Source organism: Coffea arabica, chromosome 6c (assembly GCF_036785885.1).
Source record: "Coffea arabica cultivar ET-39 chromosome 6c, Coffea Arabica ET-39 HiFi, whole genome shotgun sequence".
In the NCBI taxonomy this organism is placed as follows: Eukaryota; Viridiplantae; Streptophyta; class Magnoliopsida; order Gentianales; family Rubiaceae; genus Coffea; species Coffea arabica.
This window is the reverse complement of record NC_092320.1, coordinates 6,920,122-6,938,762: the sequence shown is the minus strand read 5'-3', so window position 1 is coordinate 6,938,762 and position 18,641 is coordinate 6,920,122. Positions and strand designations below refer to the sequence as shown.

Here is an 18,641-nt window from a genome sequence, read left to right as displayed (position 1 = left end):
GTCAACCAAATCTGACAATAATGAATTCCATAGGCCAAACACGCACTACACACTCTTTCTTCGTTGTCCCAACGCAAGTCAATTTCTTATATATATATATCTCCGTCCTACCTACTGATGATCCGATTCAATTAGCTCATTTATCGTCGTCTTTTATTGTTTCTGGAAGTTAACGAATTGAAATGGCCAGCTGGGGGGGCGCAGTGAAGAAGGTGGCCAGCGAAGGAGGAGGAGGAGGATCCGAGAGTGGAGGCTCCGAGAGCGGTGCCGACGACAGAGGATCCAACTACAGCAGCGGCAATAGCAGCAATACTTTTGAGTATTTCGGATGGGTCTATCACTTAGGAGTTAATTCCATTGGTCATGAATATTGCCATCTCCGTTACCTCTGTATCCGAGGAAAGTACGTCGAGATGTACAAAAGAGACCCTCGCGAAAATCCTGGCGTTGTTAGTCCTCATATTCTAAATCACCTTCGCTTCTTTGTCTATTTATTTATTTATTTTTTTGAAGTGCTTTATGGGCTTTGTTTGGTTCGCGAGGATGATTAGGAGAGAAAAGAACCGAAGGGGTTTAAGGATTTATTGGTTGTTGGATCATGTTAACCGCTTCGCGTCATACCCTGGACTTGGCCATTTTTCTTTTGTCTCCTAACCTTAAAATGATGGCACCATACTATAATTTTGAATGTTCAAGCTTTCAGTAACTATTTTCATGGTTATTAACGTCTTAGTTGTGCTGTCCTGAGCTGACTAGAAGCTGAATCCAGGTATCTTATTTTGATGGGTTCATGAGGTGGCGGAATGATGGTAGCGCGTACCCTGACAAGTCCCATTCTGAACATACCCAAACACGAGTTTGTTTTTAACCGTGTGTTCCTTTTTAACTGTTGCTTGCGTTGATTCTTTACGTGGATCATTTGATTCAGTTGTTCGATTTGAGTTAGGGAACATTATTCACTCAATTGCCTTCTAGCTGAATTTTGGACTGTGTACTGAGGGATTGGGGATGGTGAACCGTGGAGAAGGCAATTTGGGGCCTTCTGATTGAAAATAGATTTGTAGGCTGTGGGTGCTGTGGTTGCTGGAGATAGAACTTTTACCATTTAGATTAATAGCAGGGTAGAACACTTGAGGAGAAAATGCTGGAATAATGGTCGGTTTTGCAACTTTAGAAGGATGATAAGAAGGCTCGGAATTGACAGAGCAATTGAAGTTGAAATATCACTTTTATCCTCTTGGGTACTCAAAGATGACATGTCTCCTTTCTCTTGACTTTTGAGGTACATCCACATGAAATAATGTGCTCGCTGATACTTTGGAGGTCTGAAGAAACTTTTGCTTAATGCACTTGATGTTCTCTTAAAACTCAATCTTAATGCTTTTGTTTCATTAATCGTGTTGCGTTTCACAATGTCCATTTGATTATTGCCAATGTGATGTTTGCTTATTGCACGTTCAAAACAGTTATATACTAGACTAGTTTAAGTTCTCAATGTCATTCATGTCCTATCTCTTTTCATCCTTCCTCTATGTGCCCTAGTGGTGTCTGTATTTTCACTTGGAGAAAGCATTTCCATTCTTGAACAGGAATAGTTTTGATGGTCATTGTTTTGTCCAATAATGTTAGTGGTGCATTATTGCAGAAACCCATTCGGAGGGGTGTTGTCGGTCACACACTTATGGTGGAAGAGCTAGGTCGCCGAAAGGTTAACAGTGGGGTAAGTTTCGTTTTGGGATCTATTCCTAGTTGCTTTTGTTCATGCTTACTTAAAATGCTTTTCTTCTCGTGTGTCATGTTTCTCTATTTCAAAAGTAAGATGTTTGTTTCCCCTTTACCTTTATTAGTCCCTTTTCACAAGTTCTCCTTTTTTACTTCGTGTTGGGTTTTGTTTCTTCCAAGTGTTTCAAAACATATTTCAAACTCCTAATCGGATTAGCTAAACTAATATAGTAGTGCTTTGCTTTTGCACTTTTATAGGATCTTTACGTTCTAAGATTTTACAACCGGTTGGATGAGACAAGAAAGGGAGAAGTAAGTAAAACATCTATTAGCTGAAATTGAGCTCTTGTTTGTTTAATCATCTCACACTAAGTGATTGTGGTTGCTGCAAGATTGCTTGTGCTAACGCTGGTGAGGCCCGAAAATGGATGGAAGCATTTGATCATGCAAAGCAACAGGTATGAGCAATTTTGTTAAGTATGTACTTTTGATATGCTTGTAACCACTTAATGCATGACCATATCATGTTTTGTTAACGTTTAGCTCTACAAAACAATATTCCTGGATAAGGTTTTTGAGTGATTTTCAGTTTCCACGCTCAAAGAAATCGACTGATTGAGTGAATCTTATTAATGTTACCTTGTTTTCTGTGGACTCTTCAACTCTTGTTTTTTAGGCGGAGTATGAGCTTTCAAGAGGTGCTAGCACAAGAAGCAAGTTGAACGTGGAGAACGAGTATGTACACAATTGCCAAATTGTTCAGTTGTAGAAACTTTTTGTACAATTTTGTGTAATTGATTGCTTTGACTTCCCTTCTTCAGGAGAAAACTTGAAAATATTAGGATATGGAGGAACATATTATGATAGGTATAGGCATATCTGGGATAAAAGTTGAAAGGATTGTCCAAAGTTTTTTGTCGTTATCCTTTAGTAGTTTTTTGTAGTGCTTATAATCAAGTATAGTGTACATATTAACATGAAATTTCTTTCATATGACAACGATACTCTTATTTTCCTTGCAATGCTTGCTCTTAAATATGGTTCACTTTATTTTTCATATCACAAGTTTTTTAAGTGCACTTCTGTGGAATTTTGTGTATATTTTTAAACTTGTTTTCTGAAAATTTATGAAGACTTTTTGTTGTGTGAAGGATCAATCTTGAAGGGCGTCGGCCTAGGGTAAGGCGGTATGCACATGGCTTGAAAAAGCTTATAAGAATAGGACAAGGTGAGCCAGTTTGAACACGTTTGCGTATTATTTCATGACATACTTTTTGAGATTTCTTTCATTTTACAGTTAGATTTCGTGCTTCTGTGTGCCATTTTTTTTTCTTTAGTTAATCCTAGTTGATGATGTAACTGCTCAGCTCTGAGGAACAAAACAGTATATGGCCAAAAAGAACTTTAATTTTGTGTGCTCTATACCTTTATCATTTTTCAGTTGTCTATGTGTCTTGTGAACAATGTGGTGGTCTGTCTTATGCTTGATCATATGCTTAAGCTTGAAAGATATGCCTCTGTAGGTACAAGGTAGGTTGAGCTTTAAATGCTAGTAATTTTATTGTTTCATGGTCCACAGGTGCTGCACAGTGTGTTATTAATGTTTCAGTTGTCGTATATGTCTCCATGATGTATATATAACCTTGACTGGTAAAATTGAAACAATCTTCTTTCAAATTGTCTGTGATCTGTTCTGTTCGTTGGACTTAGGTCCTGAGATGCTATTACGCCAATCATCAAGCTTGGATGGGAGAGGCAGAGCAGATGCATTCTTTGATGCACATGGTGGAGATGCAGTTGAAGCACATGAATGGAAATGTGTCCGGACAATCAATGGTATCTTTTTTTTTCTTGTAATGGCCTTTTCTTTTTCTTTAGTTCATGTTATTAGACATTGTGAAGTAATAAATGACTGACTGGAACCAGTATAGCAATTTTGGCTTCCTAGGAAATGAACCTCTGATCTTCTGTTATTGATTGCTGAGGCAAATAGAAGACATGGCCATGAATGTCGAATGTTCCATACCTCTCATACATTATCTGTTCGCATGGTTGTGTATTTCCAGTAGCCACCAAGATGATTATGGTCAATTGATTTTGGTTGCTTACATCATACATCATTTCAGATTTCTCTGTGTGCATGTAGCAGTAAAGTAGTGTGAGTACTTTATGCTTCTCATCATTATGTTGGTGCTGCTTTATGGCACTTGATCATCTTACATTATATTGTTCAACATTAAATGAAGTTCGGGCTACCCTTTATTATATTTTATTTTCTTAAATGGTTATTCTCCATAGTCGATACTTGCATAAAAGTTGACTTCGTCTTATTTTCATATATGATGAGATGATGTTTAAAATGATTGGACTGTTGTATCTTATTAGTGTGTGTGCTTGAAATATGCTCACTCTTAGTCATGCAAGAGGCTAAGAATAATTTCTTTATATCATGTTATTCGAAAATTTGATATTTTACCAGACAATTTATTGATCTGGATGTTTCCCGCTTTTTTTTTTTTAAATAAATTGTTCAATGTTTATTTTTCAGGTGTTAGAATATTTGAAGATGTAGCTAGCTCTGAGGTATCTTCTATAATTTGTATATACATTTACAATGGCGTCTATAATGTTTTGTGCTTTGCAATCTTCATAAAATCATTACTTCTGCCTTGCATAGTGTGATGTCAATAAATTAAATACCAAGGTGACGACACTGAGTTTCTCCTCCCCCGGGGGGACGTCCCCGCCTTTCTTTGGAGCCGAGGAAGCTAATTAATCAGGAAACGTTTGGTTTTCTTTTTCATGTTCATTAAAAGTTAGTGTTTATTCAGAAAGCTGTCAAAGTTTAGGTCTTCACAGTTTTTAGTGTCCTACCTTCATGGCTTGAATACTGTGGAGAACAACTAAAATTCATGAACTTATGAACAATATGTTAATGTATTAAAGGCCTTTATGTCCAATTATTGGACACCTTTAATTTTCATGCACACTGAGTTGCATATTTAGTCCTTCTGACAAAAGAGGTGTGACGGCAGATCAGCTGGGGATCATGATTTGTGGGCTTGAAATGAACTTCTAGCTTGAAGAGAGTATTTGACAGAGTCCTGAGAGTGCATGTATTCCCAGATTTTTCTGTTTGTTTATCCTCATCTTTCCTCACTGCTTTTAATGGTTATGCATGTTGCTTTTGTAGAGTGGTAAGGGCATTGTTGTCAAGGCTGTAGGTGTTGTTGAAGCCAGTGCTGACACTGTCTTCGATGTGGTTTTGAGTCTTGATCGCCACCAGAGATATGAGTATGTGTATCATACTCTTCTGTCTGTGGATTATCTTGCCACCAAAGATTCACTAACATTTATACTACAGGTGGGATACATTGACAGGTGACTTGGAGTTGGTTGATTCTGAAAATGGACACTATGACGTCGTGTATGGAGTTTTTGATCCCAATTATTTGACTTGGTATGTATTAAAGCAGAAAATTGTGTTTTGTGTCTTTCTTTTTCCTATTCTTTTCTGAAACTTCCATTTCAGAAGTGTAAATCAAAAACAGAAAACTTGCCACCCTAAGTTCTAGATTATGGTATTATAGAGTTATTTATAGTTACTGCACTTGTACTCAACTATCATCAAACTGTTTTGATATATTTTCTGTAATTCTTCTACCTTTCTTGAAATAACCTGAATAATGTCATTTTCTCATTCTGCCACTATTATGTCACATGCATTGAATTTCTTCCAAGAAATACTTTAATCTTCATTTTCTTTTGTTTTCTCTAATCCATTATGGACAATAAATTTGTATTTTTCTAAATATCATTCCTCAGCAACAATTCTGTAATAATAGGTAAGTTGAACAAAGCTTGTTGGACTAGTGGATATATTGGTGTTCAATGGACATTATACACTTACCATATTATCCCAAACTACATTTTTGGGTCTTTGAAGTGAGACAATGGTAATAGAGCTTATAGAATCAAAGGGTGAACCTCGACTGAGTGTGTTTTCTGCTCAAGCTAGATCTTGCTAAACTTATTCTAGGTCTATATATCCTAACAAGAGCTGTTTGAGTTGGTTATTAGCATGGCAGGCTGAGTATGATGAGTAGGGGAATTCAACCCTTTTGATGTTCATACTTCAAAACAAACACGCCTTGCTCCTTAATTGCTTTATGAAGCAACAGACGAAGATTGCAGATAGCAAATACAGTTCTTTGTTTGTTGGTTGAATTCAATATGCAAACGCAACTGGATCATCTAGCTAAGAGATTTGAGCTCCCCATTGAACCTTTTATCTTTTCTCATGAACTTCTTAAGTGTTGTGTCTGCAGGTGGCGGTCCAAGAGAGATTTTGTTTTCTCTAGGCAGTGGTTTCGTGGACAGGATGGAACATATAGTAAGATTCTCTTTATTTGCTTAGTTTGATGACTGCTCTACCATATACTTCTATATTCTTTTGTATTCTTAAATAAGCAATATTGGAGTTATGCATTGGCACAAAATTTTCAAGAGAGCTGCGAAACAGCATATAATGGTAATAATACAGAATATGCACATGTTTCTAGTCATCCTCCTGAAAATTTCCCGTGAAAATTAAGGCTACATCAACTATCATAGAGGTTGTAAATTTACAAAGCTATTATAGTTTAGTACCACCTCTTGGTGGAAGGTGGCGTGTTCCTGGAAGGCTATTCACATGAATAGAAAACTTTAAAGATAAAAGAAAGAACGGACCAAAACTGCAAGTCATGCTCAACATATGACAACATTAAATCAGACTTTATCCTACAAGAGCCCATGAAGTACTGGAAAATATTGTAGAGCCCCAGACACTGGATACTTGAAAACTTCCATCATCGTACCGGACTGAAATTATGCAGAAACTGCCAAAGCCAATGACTCTGCAGAATATGCACACAAATTTATTGCGTTTCTTGTATTCTTCAATGTTATTGTGCATGACACTTCTTATGTAATGATGCAGCAATCTTGCAGTTTCCTGCCGTGCACAAGAAACGGCCACCAAAATCTGGATATCGACGCACCAAAATTAATCGTAAGAGATTCTATGTATTTGTGATCCTTTTGCTTGCTTACTCCTAACCTGTCACAATTTGTGGCGATGGCATAAAACATCATTACTTTGGCACAATTATCTGTCCATTCGTTCTGATTCTTGGAAAAAGTTTTGGGAGCAGACATGGTTCTGCTCTTTAGTTTTATTTCCACAAACCTTTGAGAAAAGATCTTAATCTTTTATTTGAGAACCATTAGACATTCTGGACAAGTTGAACTTTTTCCACATGGAATCCTTTGTGAGACCTTGTCCTAGGTTTGACAGGGGAAGATGGTCTTGTGACTTTTTAAGGTTTTGTAGAAGTATCAGATCCATTTGGTGCAATTTTAATTGCACTGTATGCAATGTTTTGGAATCTTGCCTTTCTCTTCGTGCTATTTTCCTTATTTTGATTGCTTGCAACTAGTGATTAACTCTCTGTTGTCTATATAAATATAATTTTCTGAACATCTGCATTTGTGTGTACATTTGGTATGACTGCTTCTTATTACTGACTAGACACTATCAGTTGAATGACATAGCTTGCCGTATTAAGTTTTCCTGACTCTTTCTTTGTTTTCATTCCAATGTAGCTTCTTCATGGGAGATAAAAAACTTAAATACATCCTCATCATCAAAGGTGGCCCAATGCCTTGTGACGCAAACGCTAGAGATAAACACCAAAGGCTGGTTTAAATGGAAGAAGGATTACAGCCCTAAGTTCGAAAAAACTATTCCATTTGCACTGCTGAGTCAAGTGTCAGGTTTCTGATTTCTATACATTTAACAATTTATCATTTTTTCCTCCTTTATGTACAACTAGTATAAAGAGAAGATTGAGGATATTCATGAACCATCTTCATACTCGCCAAAAACTATGCATCTAAAATGATATCTACATTTATCTTGTGAACAACTGAAATTTCTGGGCAGTATGTTGCTGCTTTGCAAGTTTGATACAATAACTATGCTTTGTTTTTAAGTAAATAATTGAGAAAGACAGGTTTTGTTGAAACCTAATGTAGGTATTAGTTTTTTCCATGTTAAACTTGGTCTATCCTTATCCTTCAGGAGAACTATGTAGCCCTTTAATGTTTGTCTTGTATACCAAGCATGGATTCCAAGCTTCCCATGCTGTCTTTATCCCCTAGCAATAATGCCATGTTTGCTTATTTTCCACCTACCAACTCAACGCTTATTATTAACTTAAAACTTCTTCTCTTCTCCTGAAAACTTAATGCCAGACCATCTGCATTCACCATTTTCGATTATTGCTGAAACAATTCTCTCACCTAAATGCTTGCAATGTTCTTGCTACTCTCCTTGTAGGAGTCTTCTTAAACAAATAAAGCTGTTGGTGTCCCAATGGTTGCACAGGCAATTGCTTGACAACATATGGACAGTTTAAGTTAAAACACTTTAATGTGCCCTAAGAAATCAATTGTATTTAATGCTGAATGCACATCCGGCTAATCTTAACATACTTGATGACTTTGTTTAGGTTTGAAGGAATATGTTGGAGCTAATCCTGCACTTACAGCTGAATCTCCCACAACTGTTATCCATTCTAAGATTTCCGATGTTTTAGCATCCAATGGTGAATTGGAAGTGGCAGAAGCACCAGATGAATTCTATGATGCAATTGCTGGTGATTCATCTTCAGAAGATGATAACAGCGATGATGACTCAGAAAAAGTCAATAAGGTCCGTATTTGTTTGTTTCATCTCCCTTCCTGATCATACTGCGACTTGTCTTTTGAGAATCTAAACTTGTCCTTTTACTCTACCAGAATAGAAAATTCAAATTGAAAAATGTTTCATGGGCCATAGCAAGCCTGGCATTGCAGAGAATGTCAGGTATCTCTTCTTTTGTGCACATGTGCTCTATTTATACATATGTAACTATTTTAACAGATTCAAAAAGTAGCATATGCACCATAAAGTGTTTATTGCTTGAACGTGCAGCACCAGATGCTAACAAGGAGTTAAACCCAGATGTCACTCCAATCAATCTTGACGCATTTCAGTTCCATGGTTCCATGCAACGAGGGGGGGATGAGGCTGATACTAGCTGCTGGACTTCTCCTAGTGGCACAGGATTCATGATCAGAGGCAAGACATACTTGAAAGACAGCATAAAGGTATGTCTCTGTGATATTGATATTGATGCTCTATGTAATGATAGGTAGAGCTATTATTGTTTTTTTTTTAACTGATGCTATATTTTGCAAAGAGCAGAGCAGAAAGTTGATCTCTTCCATATAGCATTGTGCTTTTTCATCTTTCTCCATGCATTGCAATAGTACTGGTTTTTTTGACCTTCTAATCATTAATATGTCCCACTGAATGCACATCATCGATCAAATTGAAGAAAAACTAAGGTTGCCAGGGATTATGATCAACAGAATAGGGATGTCTCATTGATGATGTGGCCACCATGGGAAATGGGGGAGGCCAACATGCACATAATACCCTTCCCTGAGCAATCTGGCTGTTTGCGTTTATCATATGTGTTGCCTTTGGGGCCTTTTTGTGGTATCTATGTAATTGTGAAGTTTTTCAGTCAAAATATTTGCTTCAGTGCAAAGTAAAGTTTTGCCCTTTCAAATACTTGCAACTCATAGCTTAGTAGTCAACTCCTTGAATGAATATGTGATCAAAGCCAAATGTTGGGTAGCATTTTGCATAACATAGCATGAACTCCTGACTTGTTATTCGCCATGTGGAATTGGATTCCTGAGTTATGTGTTGATATAGTCAATCATGTCCTTTCTAGCCCTTCAAAGATTGTTCGCATACAACAATTGAGGCTTACTTGTTGAAATTGTTTTCTTAATATTTATAAAAAAGCTAATCTTGGAAGACTGATCCGCATCTCCAATCTTCAATCCTTTTTCGTACATTTCCATTTTACAGTTATTCATAAAGAGCCGTAAACAGTTGAGATAAATGCCCAGTGCATATACCCGAGTCTGTCATCATTGCAAGTTATATTTTGTAGGGATCCAAGGCCAACTCCACTCATTACCAAATTAATAGAAAATTGCATGTTGATAGTAAGAAATTAGTCATGATTTAGGTATCAGATTGTGTACAATATGATCTCTTGCATCCCTATCAAAGTTTGATGTCTTCGCAGCTTTAATCTGACAAATGTAGCTCTTCCTCGATGCAGGTAAAAGGGGGTGAGCCACTTCTGAAGCTCATAGCTGTGGACTGGTTTAATGTAGATAACCGTGTTGACAACATTGCACTGCATCCTAAATGCCTTGTTCAGGTAATCAACAGAATCTATAATTATATAAATAGGAGTCTACTCCAGGCAGGTTTAACCATAAGAGTCTCTTTTTTCTCCTGATTTTTCGAAAATAAAGGAAGTTGAGTAAACCTAAAAATAATAATAAAATAAAAACTTAGTAGTTCCCACGTGCATTGTAACAAGCTATGTCACATCCTAGGAAAAATAATGTTTTGTGTTTTTTGTGCTGTGCCAAGGTATATAGTTGGAAAAAAAAAAGTGATGGCATGAACTCTTCTCACCTATAATGCCTTTGAATCTATGTATGAAGAATCTGATACTCTGACCATTCCCCCATGCCGCATCCTGCAATCCAAAAGCAGAAAAAGAAAATAAGAATAATCTGACAATCTTTGAATGGAAAGTTGAAACTTAATGGCATTCGGCAAAAGTTCAGGTACAATTATGCAAAACATTGCTGAGAGTCTTTTGAGACCTCTAGGAAACCCTCTCGATACCTTTTCCCTTATATTGTGTTAGGAGAAAATCTCAAGCAAATGGGTGTTTGTTGTAATTTAAAGTGGTCTTGTTGCCGAGTTGTCTTCTCAGTCTCACAATGGATTGTCTCCATCGTCAAACACAAATATGGAAATAAATTCTGATAAGAACTCTGGATCTCAAATTTTGCAATCCACATTATATATTTGTTGGCTTTCTTGCATTTCTATACTTAATATGGCCTTTAATTATGTATAAGGCTGCAATGCGTTTGTTGTCATCCTTGTCCATGTGAGTTTGTGAAACAGGAAAGTTAGGTGCTTGTAGGCAGGCTCCTTCCATCTTCATGTCACCATCTGGTGGTGTGGTAATTGGTTCATGCTATCTAACATAGTTTGGTGATTACAGTCTGAAGCAGGGAAGAAAGTTCCGTTCATCCTTGTTATAAATCTTCAGGTGTGTGCTAGGATTTATTGTGGCTTGCCTCTCTGTTTATGGATGTTATGAGAATGTCTTTGCATATACAAACAATTAATTTTCAAGGGACTGCAAAGCAAAACATTTTCCAATTCTGCATTATAAAAGAGGATTTCTCATCCTCTATTCATGCATCCTTCATCTCAATAGACTTCCTTCTTTACCTAAGAAAAGCCATATGCTCTGCATATGCTAAAGAGTTGTCTTCATATACTAAGCATTATGCAAGTTGAAACGTGACATTCACCACATACAAGCCTTGGAAAATACTGGTTAATATTGATATTTGGTTAATCTACATTTGACATTCAACTGATTTTCAGGAATATGGGCATAGCTGAAATTAGATTGAGAGCTGAGAAATAATCATAATTTCATTAAGTGAAAAAGAAGAAAAAGGTCTCAAGAAATCTAATTTTGAAGTGACAAATGTAATCCGTTGCTGATATTGTTCCCTAATATGTTTTGAATTAGTTATGTTTCCTTTTTTGACGGAAATCTTGTAATGTTTTTAACAGAGGAGTAGGAACCACAATGAGATTCATCATTTTCTTTATTTTTTGGGTTAGCATGCACACCTTCTGAGAACAGGAGATATTCTTCCTGGTTTAACTATGTCAGGTTCCTGCCAAACCAAACTACAGCATGGTTCTTTATTATGCTGCTGACAGACCTGTAAATAAAAATTCTTTGTTGGGTAAATTTGTGGAGGGGACTGACATGTTCCGGGATTCAAGATTCAAACTGATTCCAAGCATTGTTGAGGTATGGATTGCAGACTGGTGTCTATCTAGTGCATGTGGTATTCATGAGCTTTTGACGCCAGTTCTGTTTGGCAATTTGCATGACAGGGATATTGGATGGTCAAACGTGCCGTTGGAACTAAAGCTTGCCTGCTTGGGAAAGCAGTAACGTGCAAATACCTTAGACAAGACAATTTTCTGGAGGTAGGACGCAAACTTGATAAGAATTTATACAAGTCTTTACTAGGTTTTCCAATGATGATAAATTCTGGGTTTTGTTTACATCATTTTTGAAGTGCAATCAACTAGAATCTGAACCATCAAAAATCTTTGTTAGTTCCATGAGCTTGAATATGGTATGTGAGAACCCAATACCATTGACAGATTCACCTATTGATTCATATATTGTTCGCTATTTGAGCAAGATCCGGTAGTAGTTCCTGAATCATGACGTGCAAAAAGGAGATTTCAGATGTCAATAGTGACTATGTCTTATGCATCTAGACTTTGCTTGTCTGAAGAATCTTATACTGTCAAGTGTAGGAAACCTTAATCCTATTTCTATTACTTTCAGTGATGTGCAAATTTTTCTTAGGTCAAACCTTAAAGTCTGCTATTCTCGAAATTATTTATGCATTTGTCACTTGGGGCTATTTAATCTCATATAATACTAAAACGTAATGGTTTTGTGACTATGTTTAAAAATTTGCCCTTTCTATATGAAGTTTTCTTTTTCATCATTGGCATCAGACAGTTACTAGTCAATTTCATTTCCCTTTATGTGACATTATAAAAGGTTTTTGTATCCGTACGAAAATTGATACAGTAGGAAACTTGTTTTCCCTTTGGTGAATCATGAAATGATTTTCCTACTCATTGCCTTCTCATGATTGAGTTTTAATTTGCTGCTGTAACTACTTTCAACTTGGATATTCAGTGCAAACCATTGCACATATCCCCTTTTCTTTTGCTGTTTATCAGATTTAGAACATGAAAACTGTTGGACAAATTACTAATATCAGACAAAGAAATGTTTTAGTATCTGTCTTAACAGACTTCACCTGTAAGTGGCATCGTCACTTCAACTCTTTTCTGCATAACTTTGCCGCTTGTTAGTCTTTCTGTTCTGTTGGGAAACTGATAAGTGTTCCTTACATGCAGATTGATGTGGACATTGGCTCATCATCTGTGGCAAGGAGTGTGATTGGTCTTGTCCTTGGATATGTCACCAGCATTGTCGTTGATCTTGCAATATTGATAGAGGCAAGTATACTTTCCTCTTACTCTGAAACGCAATAGGTGCATTGAATATTTTATCTCTAAATTGCACGGAGTGAAACTCATTAGGTGCATTAAATATTTTACCTCTAAATTGCTTGGACTGAGAATGAGTTAACACTCTCGGGCTTAAAATTTTTTTTTTTTTTTTTTAAAGTTTGGGAATTTTGCAATTCAAGATTTTAGGTTTCTCTCTATCTTGGCACTAAAGCCTGTTTACTTCTGTTTCGTAGGCAAAAGAAGAGGCAGAACTACCCGAGTATATTCTAGGAACTGTTAGACTAAATCGCGTTAGGCTTGATTCTGCTGTACGATTGGAGAATTGAGGTTTTTGATAAGTAAGAGCATTTTTACTACTTATTGGAAAAAAAAAAATTTTTTTGACCATTCTATTCTATGTGGTTGAGCTGTTATTCTCCCTGTATTGATTCTGATATTTTACAAAAATCATGCGGAACCGGGATGGTTTACTAGATATCCTTCAAATTGTAGTTTTGTGCTGAGGAAAAGCCTCTACTTTTGCCCCTGCTCTTCTGTGCAACAAAGCCGTCTCTTCGCGAGTCGCGACTATAAAAAGATTTTGGTGTAAAATAACAGAAATTGGTGAACTGCAAAAAAGGGTTGGCGAATAATTATAGGTAAGAAAAATCAGATAATATTTAGTCATATGACTCATGTCCACTTTACCCCTCAAAATCTATGCGTATAAATCAACAAAATGAAATTTTTTTAGGGAAAAAATGTCATCTATTTTAACACCAAGTTGATGCCAACGCTTTATTCGTAGCAATACTTTGTGACGTTATTAACGTAAACGGTTTCTAAGAAATCGTTCTGAAACTGTAGTTTAAAGGACTACTTGGTTTTTTTTAAGATTTTTTTTTTTTGATAAGTGAGAGATCTCGAATCTGAAATCTTTCACTTAGACTCCATTCCTTTCGTACCATCTAATCCATCTTATCTATTTAATGGTCTAATGTAGGGTTGCAAACGAGTCGAGTCGAGCTTTGGCCTTATCGAGTCGAGTCTTGACTTAATTTCATCGAACTCGAGCTCGAACTCGACGAGTTGGCAATTTTTAAGTTCGATCTCGAAAAAAATAAAAATAATTATTTTATTTTTTAAAAAATAAATAATATAATATTTTTTTAATAAATAATAAAATATTAAGGATATTTATGTAATTTTATTATTAAAATAAAAATAAAAAATATATATATATATTCAAACTCGCGAGCAAGCTTAATGTTTTGAACTCGAACTCGAACTCGATTTTGACTCGACCAGCTTGAGCTCGCACCCCTAGTCTAATGGCTTGATCATTTTTGTCGCGCCCCACTTTTTGAAAATGGTGTGAAAGTAGTGTGTGTAGTGTGTGTGAACGTGTGTAGAAGTGAAAACAAAGACCGTGGGATTGTAAAATGCGACGGTTTTGGTCAAGTAAAGTTCAAAAGGGTTTTATGTATGAAAAATGGAGTCGCCACTTGATATAGAGTTAGGGTGTACCAAGTCACCCAAAAATGATTTTTGTTTTTTGAATGAAAAAGTAAACAAACCCTTTTTGAAAACTTTTAGATCTACGTAACCAAAAAAAGGGATCGGGGGTCACGTTTGGTAAGGGAGAAGGCAAAGGCGGAGCCTAAGGCACTCCCTTACCCTAGCCAAAACTAGTTGCGTGAATTAGCCCCACTTTTCCTAATTATTCTACCCAAGATATGTATCGCGTGTTGGATGAACTATATGAATGCACAAACCTAGACCTAGGGGGACATGGGGGAAATTTCTCTTCAAAGGTTGAGTGGTGCCAATCACATTAATTGTGAAGCCCAATAATGATCCTTTGGAGAGGTCACACATAATCCTAAATGACGTAAAAATGAGTGAAATGAATACATGCCATGTGAAAATGTGAATTTGTGTGAAGTGAAAAAGTGATAAAAACAAGAGTGTGTAAGTGGAAGTGTGCAAATGGATTTACAAGATAAGGTGAGTAAAGTAATAATGTGAAAATGTATGTGAGATAACATAAAGTGCATGTGTGCGAGTAATATTTATAAAGTGTAAATAGTTGAGTGAAAACATGCAAAAATTAAAGTCGTGTGAAGTGAGAATATGGAAAAAGGGATAGAATATAAAGTAGAAGTGCATGTGATAGTGAATGAGTAAAATGCATGAATCCTATAGGAATGCATCAAGACGGGAACGGGGAGTCCTAACTTTGTGACTTTAATTTTTCCTTTGATTAGAAGGGAGAACTAGCGTGCTAAGGCTATTTTGTAGCCAAACTCACTCGTTTCCCTTATCGAAAGGGGACACTCAGGCAAATGTACCCTATAACTAGCATGAGATGCAAAAACCTAAAATGAGGGGAAAATGGGTTTGAGGAGCATGCTAAATGATAAAAACTAAGAAAAATGCATGAAATGAAGTGAAACATGCAAGTATGGACTCACGGGAGAAATCCCTAAGGGTCTAGCGTTGGACTAGCCCATTCTATGAATTCCTACTAGCGTTGGACTAGTGGAAACGTACATTCATCCATCACATTCATCCATGGCTATAGAAAGCAAGTAGACATGCCAAACACTCATAAACACATAACACTTAGCATGCTCGACTAGATGCAAGAGCCTAATAAAACAAATTAACACATAGCAACAAAGGCAAGCAATCAAGCTAATGAACCTATTACATTTGCTAGCTAGGTACACGTCTTCAATAGATCTTCATCAAGTGCTCCTCCAAGCCCTATCTATTACAAGTCAAGAGGTGTACACATACCCCATAAATAATAACTTAACAAAAAGCAAGAGTAAATGAAATAAAGAAACTAAAGAAAGGCAAGGAAAGCAATTTAGACATGCAATTCTCACTTAGCACGTTGGATCACATAGGAGAGACAAAAAAAAGATAAAAGAAATTATATCTCCCATTCATGACGTTGATAGAGTAAAAGGACTCAATTTGGACTAGGGTCACCAAAAAAATGATAACTTAGGCTAAAACCATCAAAGCAAAGGATTAATGCACCAATTTAGTGGTAAAACATATATAAACCAACTTGATTCCACCAACATCGAATCCTTGTTCAATTGCAATTAATTAAAGAAATGCATCATGACCAAGGAAAAATGGAATAACTCATCAAAATTCCCAAATATAGCAACTAATGGGAGCTCAAAACGACCTTTAACCAATCATTCAAGTCCAAATGCAATGCTTAAAAACTTCAAAAGTCCAAAAAGCCAAATAACGAGTCAAATTACAATCAACTTAGGATTCAATTGCAAGGTATTGGAATGTAATTGGGTCTTTAAAGCATTGCTGCAAAATAACAGGGACCAAATTGATTAGTTTTTCTCAATTTTTGGGTCATAGTTGCATAAGGGGAAACTTGAGGGAGTTAAAAGGCAATTTTGAAAAGTATCCATGCATGCATACGAGGAAGATTTCTGCAATGAAAACCATTCAACAACTTTGAAGCTTTCTGCAACTTTCGGCTAACATTTTTCCGCAACCTTTTCCATTTAGCCTTACAAAACAAACCAATGAATTTAACAACTCAAATTGAATGCAACAACTTGGGACAGAGGGGAGGGGAAGGAAACGAAAAAACTGCGATGGAGTGCTGTGATCATTTGCCTAAACCAGATTTCCAAGAAGACAAACCAACACAGGATAGAAATCTGACAGCTACCTATCCTTAGTGCAATGAACACATGCATGTTTTGTGAATGGAAACAGCCACCAAAAGCTTCACTTGATGTTAACACATCCCTAAAATCTTTCAAACAAACTACTGAACAAACCCCATGATTACACAGAAATGCAAGGAAGACAGCTACTGGAACAAATATAAGAAAAAGAGTCGCAAGCACTGGAACCATTCCTGCGTTTTCCTGTTGCAGCTTTTGCCGCAAACTCCCCTGGTGTTTTCTTTGGGTTTTAAACAATTCATGCACCAGTCATTTGACACAAGATTGATCATGCAAACAAAGCTGAGGACAACCAGCTTTAAGAGTTGTTACGGGACCAGGGAAAACAGCAAAACCTGAGAATAAAATGCAGCTTTCTTTCATTTCCTGTGTTTTCTTTTAATACAAACATGCAAGAATCTTCTGCAATTTTAACAAGTGACAGAGCAGTAGCAAATCATGAAACCTCAGAGCAAACTTGCTTGATGTTTTACATCATTTACTGAACTTTCAATTACACTAAACCCGTGCATAACTCCAGCAAGAAACCAGAATACATTCTAAAAAATTCAGAACAAAGTTGAAAACTTTATGCAAGTTTCAGCTTCCAAATGCGCAGGGGGACAATAAACGAGTTCCTCAACTCCCGACCAAGGTCCGGCAATGCAAAGGCATATAGGCATCTACTAACTCCAAACATAAAGCTTCAAGAAAACAGCCTAAGACCCAAAACATAAGAATCAAGCAAGATACTAGGAACAACACTTGCAACCCACGGACCGCACTTAGTCAGTTTCACAAAGGAAAGAAAGCACGAAAGCTAGCAGCTTTTTGGTTCCTAAGTTTGCAACAAGAGGATTCTAACACAGCTTTGATAGCAAATAAGTTCATGGCATCCTCAATCAAGCGACAAACAAAGACAAGAACGACAAACAGGTCACAACTTCGACGACTAAAGAAAGAAAAAGATGACTTACAGTCATCGTCCCCAAGCATCGACAACATTTAGGAAAGGAAGAAATTTTTGTCAAACTAAGATTGAAAAGGGATCCATGACTACCTGAAAGCACCTGGGCTGCGAAACGAAACAGTAGAGGCTCCTGGAAATCGCACGGCTCTGGCAATTGAAATCCACGAACTGGGTTGCAAGAGACCCCAACACTGATGCAAGCGATGCCAACCGAAGATCCTTCCTTTTCCTTTTCTGATTTCCAGCCGTCACTGCATCTCTCTCTCTGGTTTCTTGCCCTTTTTCCAAACTTCTACAGCCGCCCCTAGATTTTCCTCTATTTCTCTCTTCGCCGTTTCTTCTTTTCTGTTTGCAACCCTCCTGATTTTTTACTCTCCGCTGTCCACCTTTCTAGCCCTTTCCTTTTTCCTCAAAACCTCCTCTGTTTCCCTCAATCTCTCTGTAGTTTTTTTTTTTTTTTGTTTTGTTTTCCGCTCTCTCGTCTCTCAGTTTTCCTTAGCCGTCCCCTCCAAAACCTCCTCTGCGGCAGCTGTTTTTTCTCTTTTTATATGGAACTCCAAGTTCCTAAACCCTCACCCCAATGGTGAGGATGAAAGGCCTCCCTTGCCTTCACATCCAGCCCTCCAAAGGGACCTTCGTGGCTGTCCTTGCAAGCTGCAAAAAAAAATGCAGTTGCATGCCGCGGTTTGCTTCTTTTTTTTTTAAAGTAATTTAGCAAAATGATAATAAAATTAAGTAAAAACCAACAATTTAATTAATATCAGATAAAAATAAATAAACTAGAAATAATAAACAGCAAAATGGCAAATTTTCATTTTTCTTTTCATTTTTTCATTATTTTCCTCTTTTCCATCATTTTCTCTTTTCCAAATTAGTGGATGAAATAGTAATAAAATTAAATGAAGACCAATAATTTAATTAACATCGGATAAAAATGAATGAACTGGAATTAGCAAAAATTGCAATT

At 36.7% G+C, this 18,641-nt stretch overlaps 1 protein-coding gene and 1 long non-coding RNA gene across 3 annotated transcripts; one reads left to right on the top strand and one right to left on the bottom strand.

Annotated features, from left to right (window-relative positions):
• Positions 1-13: 13 nt before the first annotated feature.
• On the top strand, positions 14-13,486 carry LOC113692583 (protein ENHANCED DISEASE RESISTANCE 2). 2 transcript variants are annotated; one of them, XM_072052492.1, is made up of 23 exons: positions 314-449; positions 770-1,282; positions 1,646-1,720; positions 1,981-2,034; positions 2,115-2,180; positions 2,399-2,457; positions 2,874-2,950; positions 3,433-3,558; positions 4,271-4,305; positions 4,916-5,016; positions 5,087-5,182; positions 6,051-6,115; positions 6,704-6,775; positions 7,369-7,539; positions 8,277-8,479; positions 8,566-8,632; positions 8,741-8,916; positions 9,951-10,052; positions 10,920-10,967; positions 11,610-11,753; positions 11,840-11,935; positions 12,893-12,994; positions 13,243-13,486. In XM_072052492.1, exons 3-23 carry the CDS (start codon positions 1,682-1,684, stop codon positions 13,333-13,335), a joined length of 1,992 nt encoding a protein of 663 aa, XP_071908593.1. In that variant the 5' UTR covers positions 314-449; positions 770-1,282; positions 1,646-1,681; the 3' UTR covers positions 13,336-13,486. The 2 variants fall into 2 exon arrangements, with proteins under 2 accessions (XP_027066804.1, XP_071908593.1); XM_027211003.2 differs by lacking the exon at positions 770-1,282 and having other exon boundaries at positions 14-449.
• Positions 9,800-18,312, bottom strand: LOC113692511 (uncharacterized). The gene is made up of 3 exons (XR_003448966.2): positions 17,765-18,312; positions 12,793-17,060; positions 9,800-10,379 (listed from the first exon to the last, which is right to left on the bottom strand). It is a non-coding gene; the product is annotated as an uncharacterized lncRNA (long non-coding RNA).
• Between the last annotated feature and the right edge of the window lie 329 nt (positions 18,313-18,641).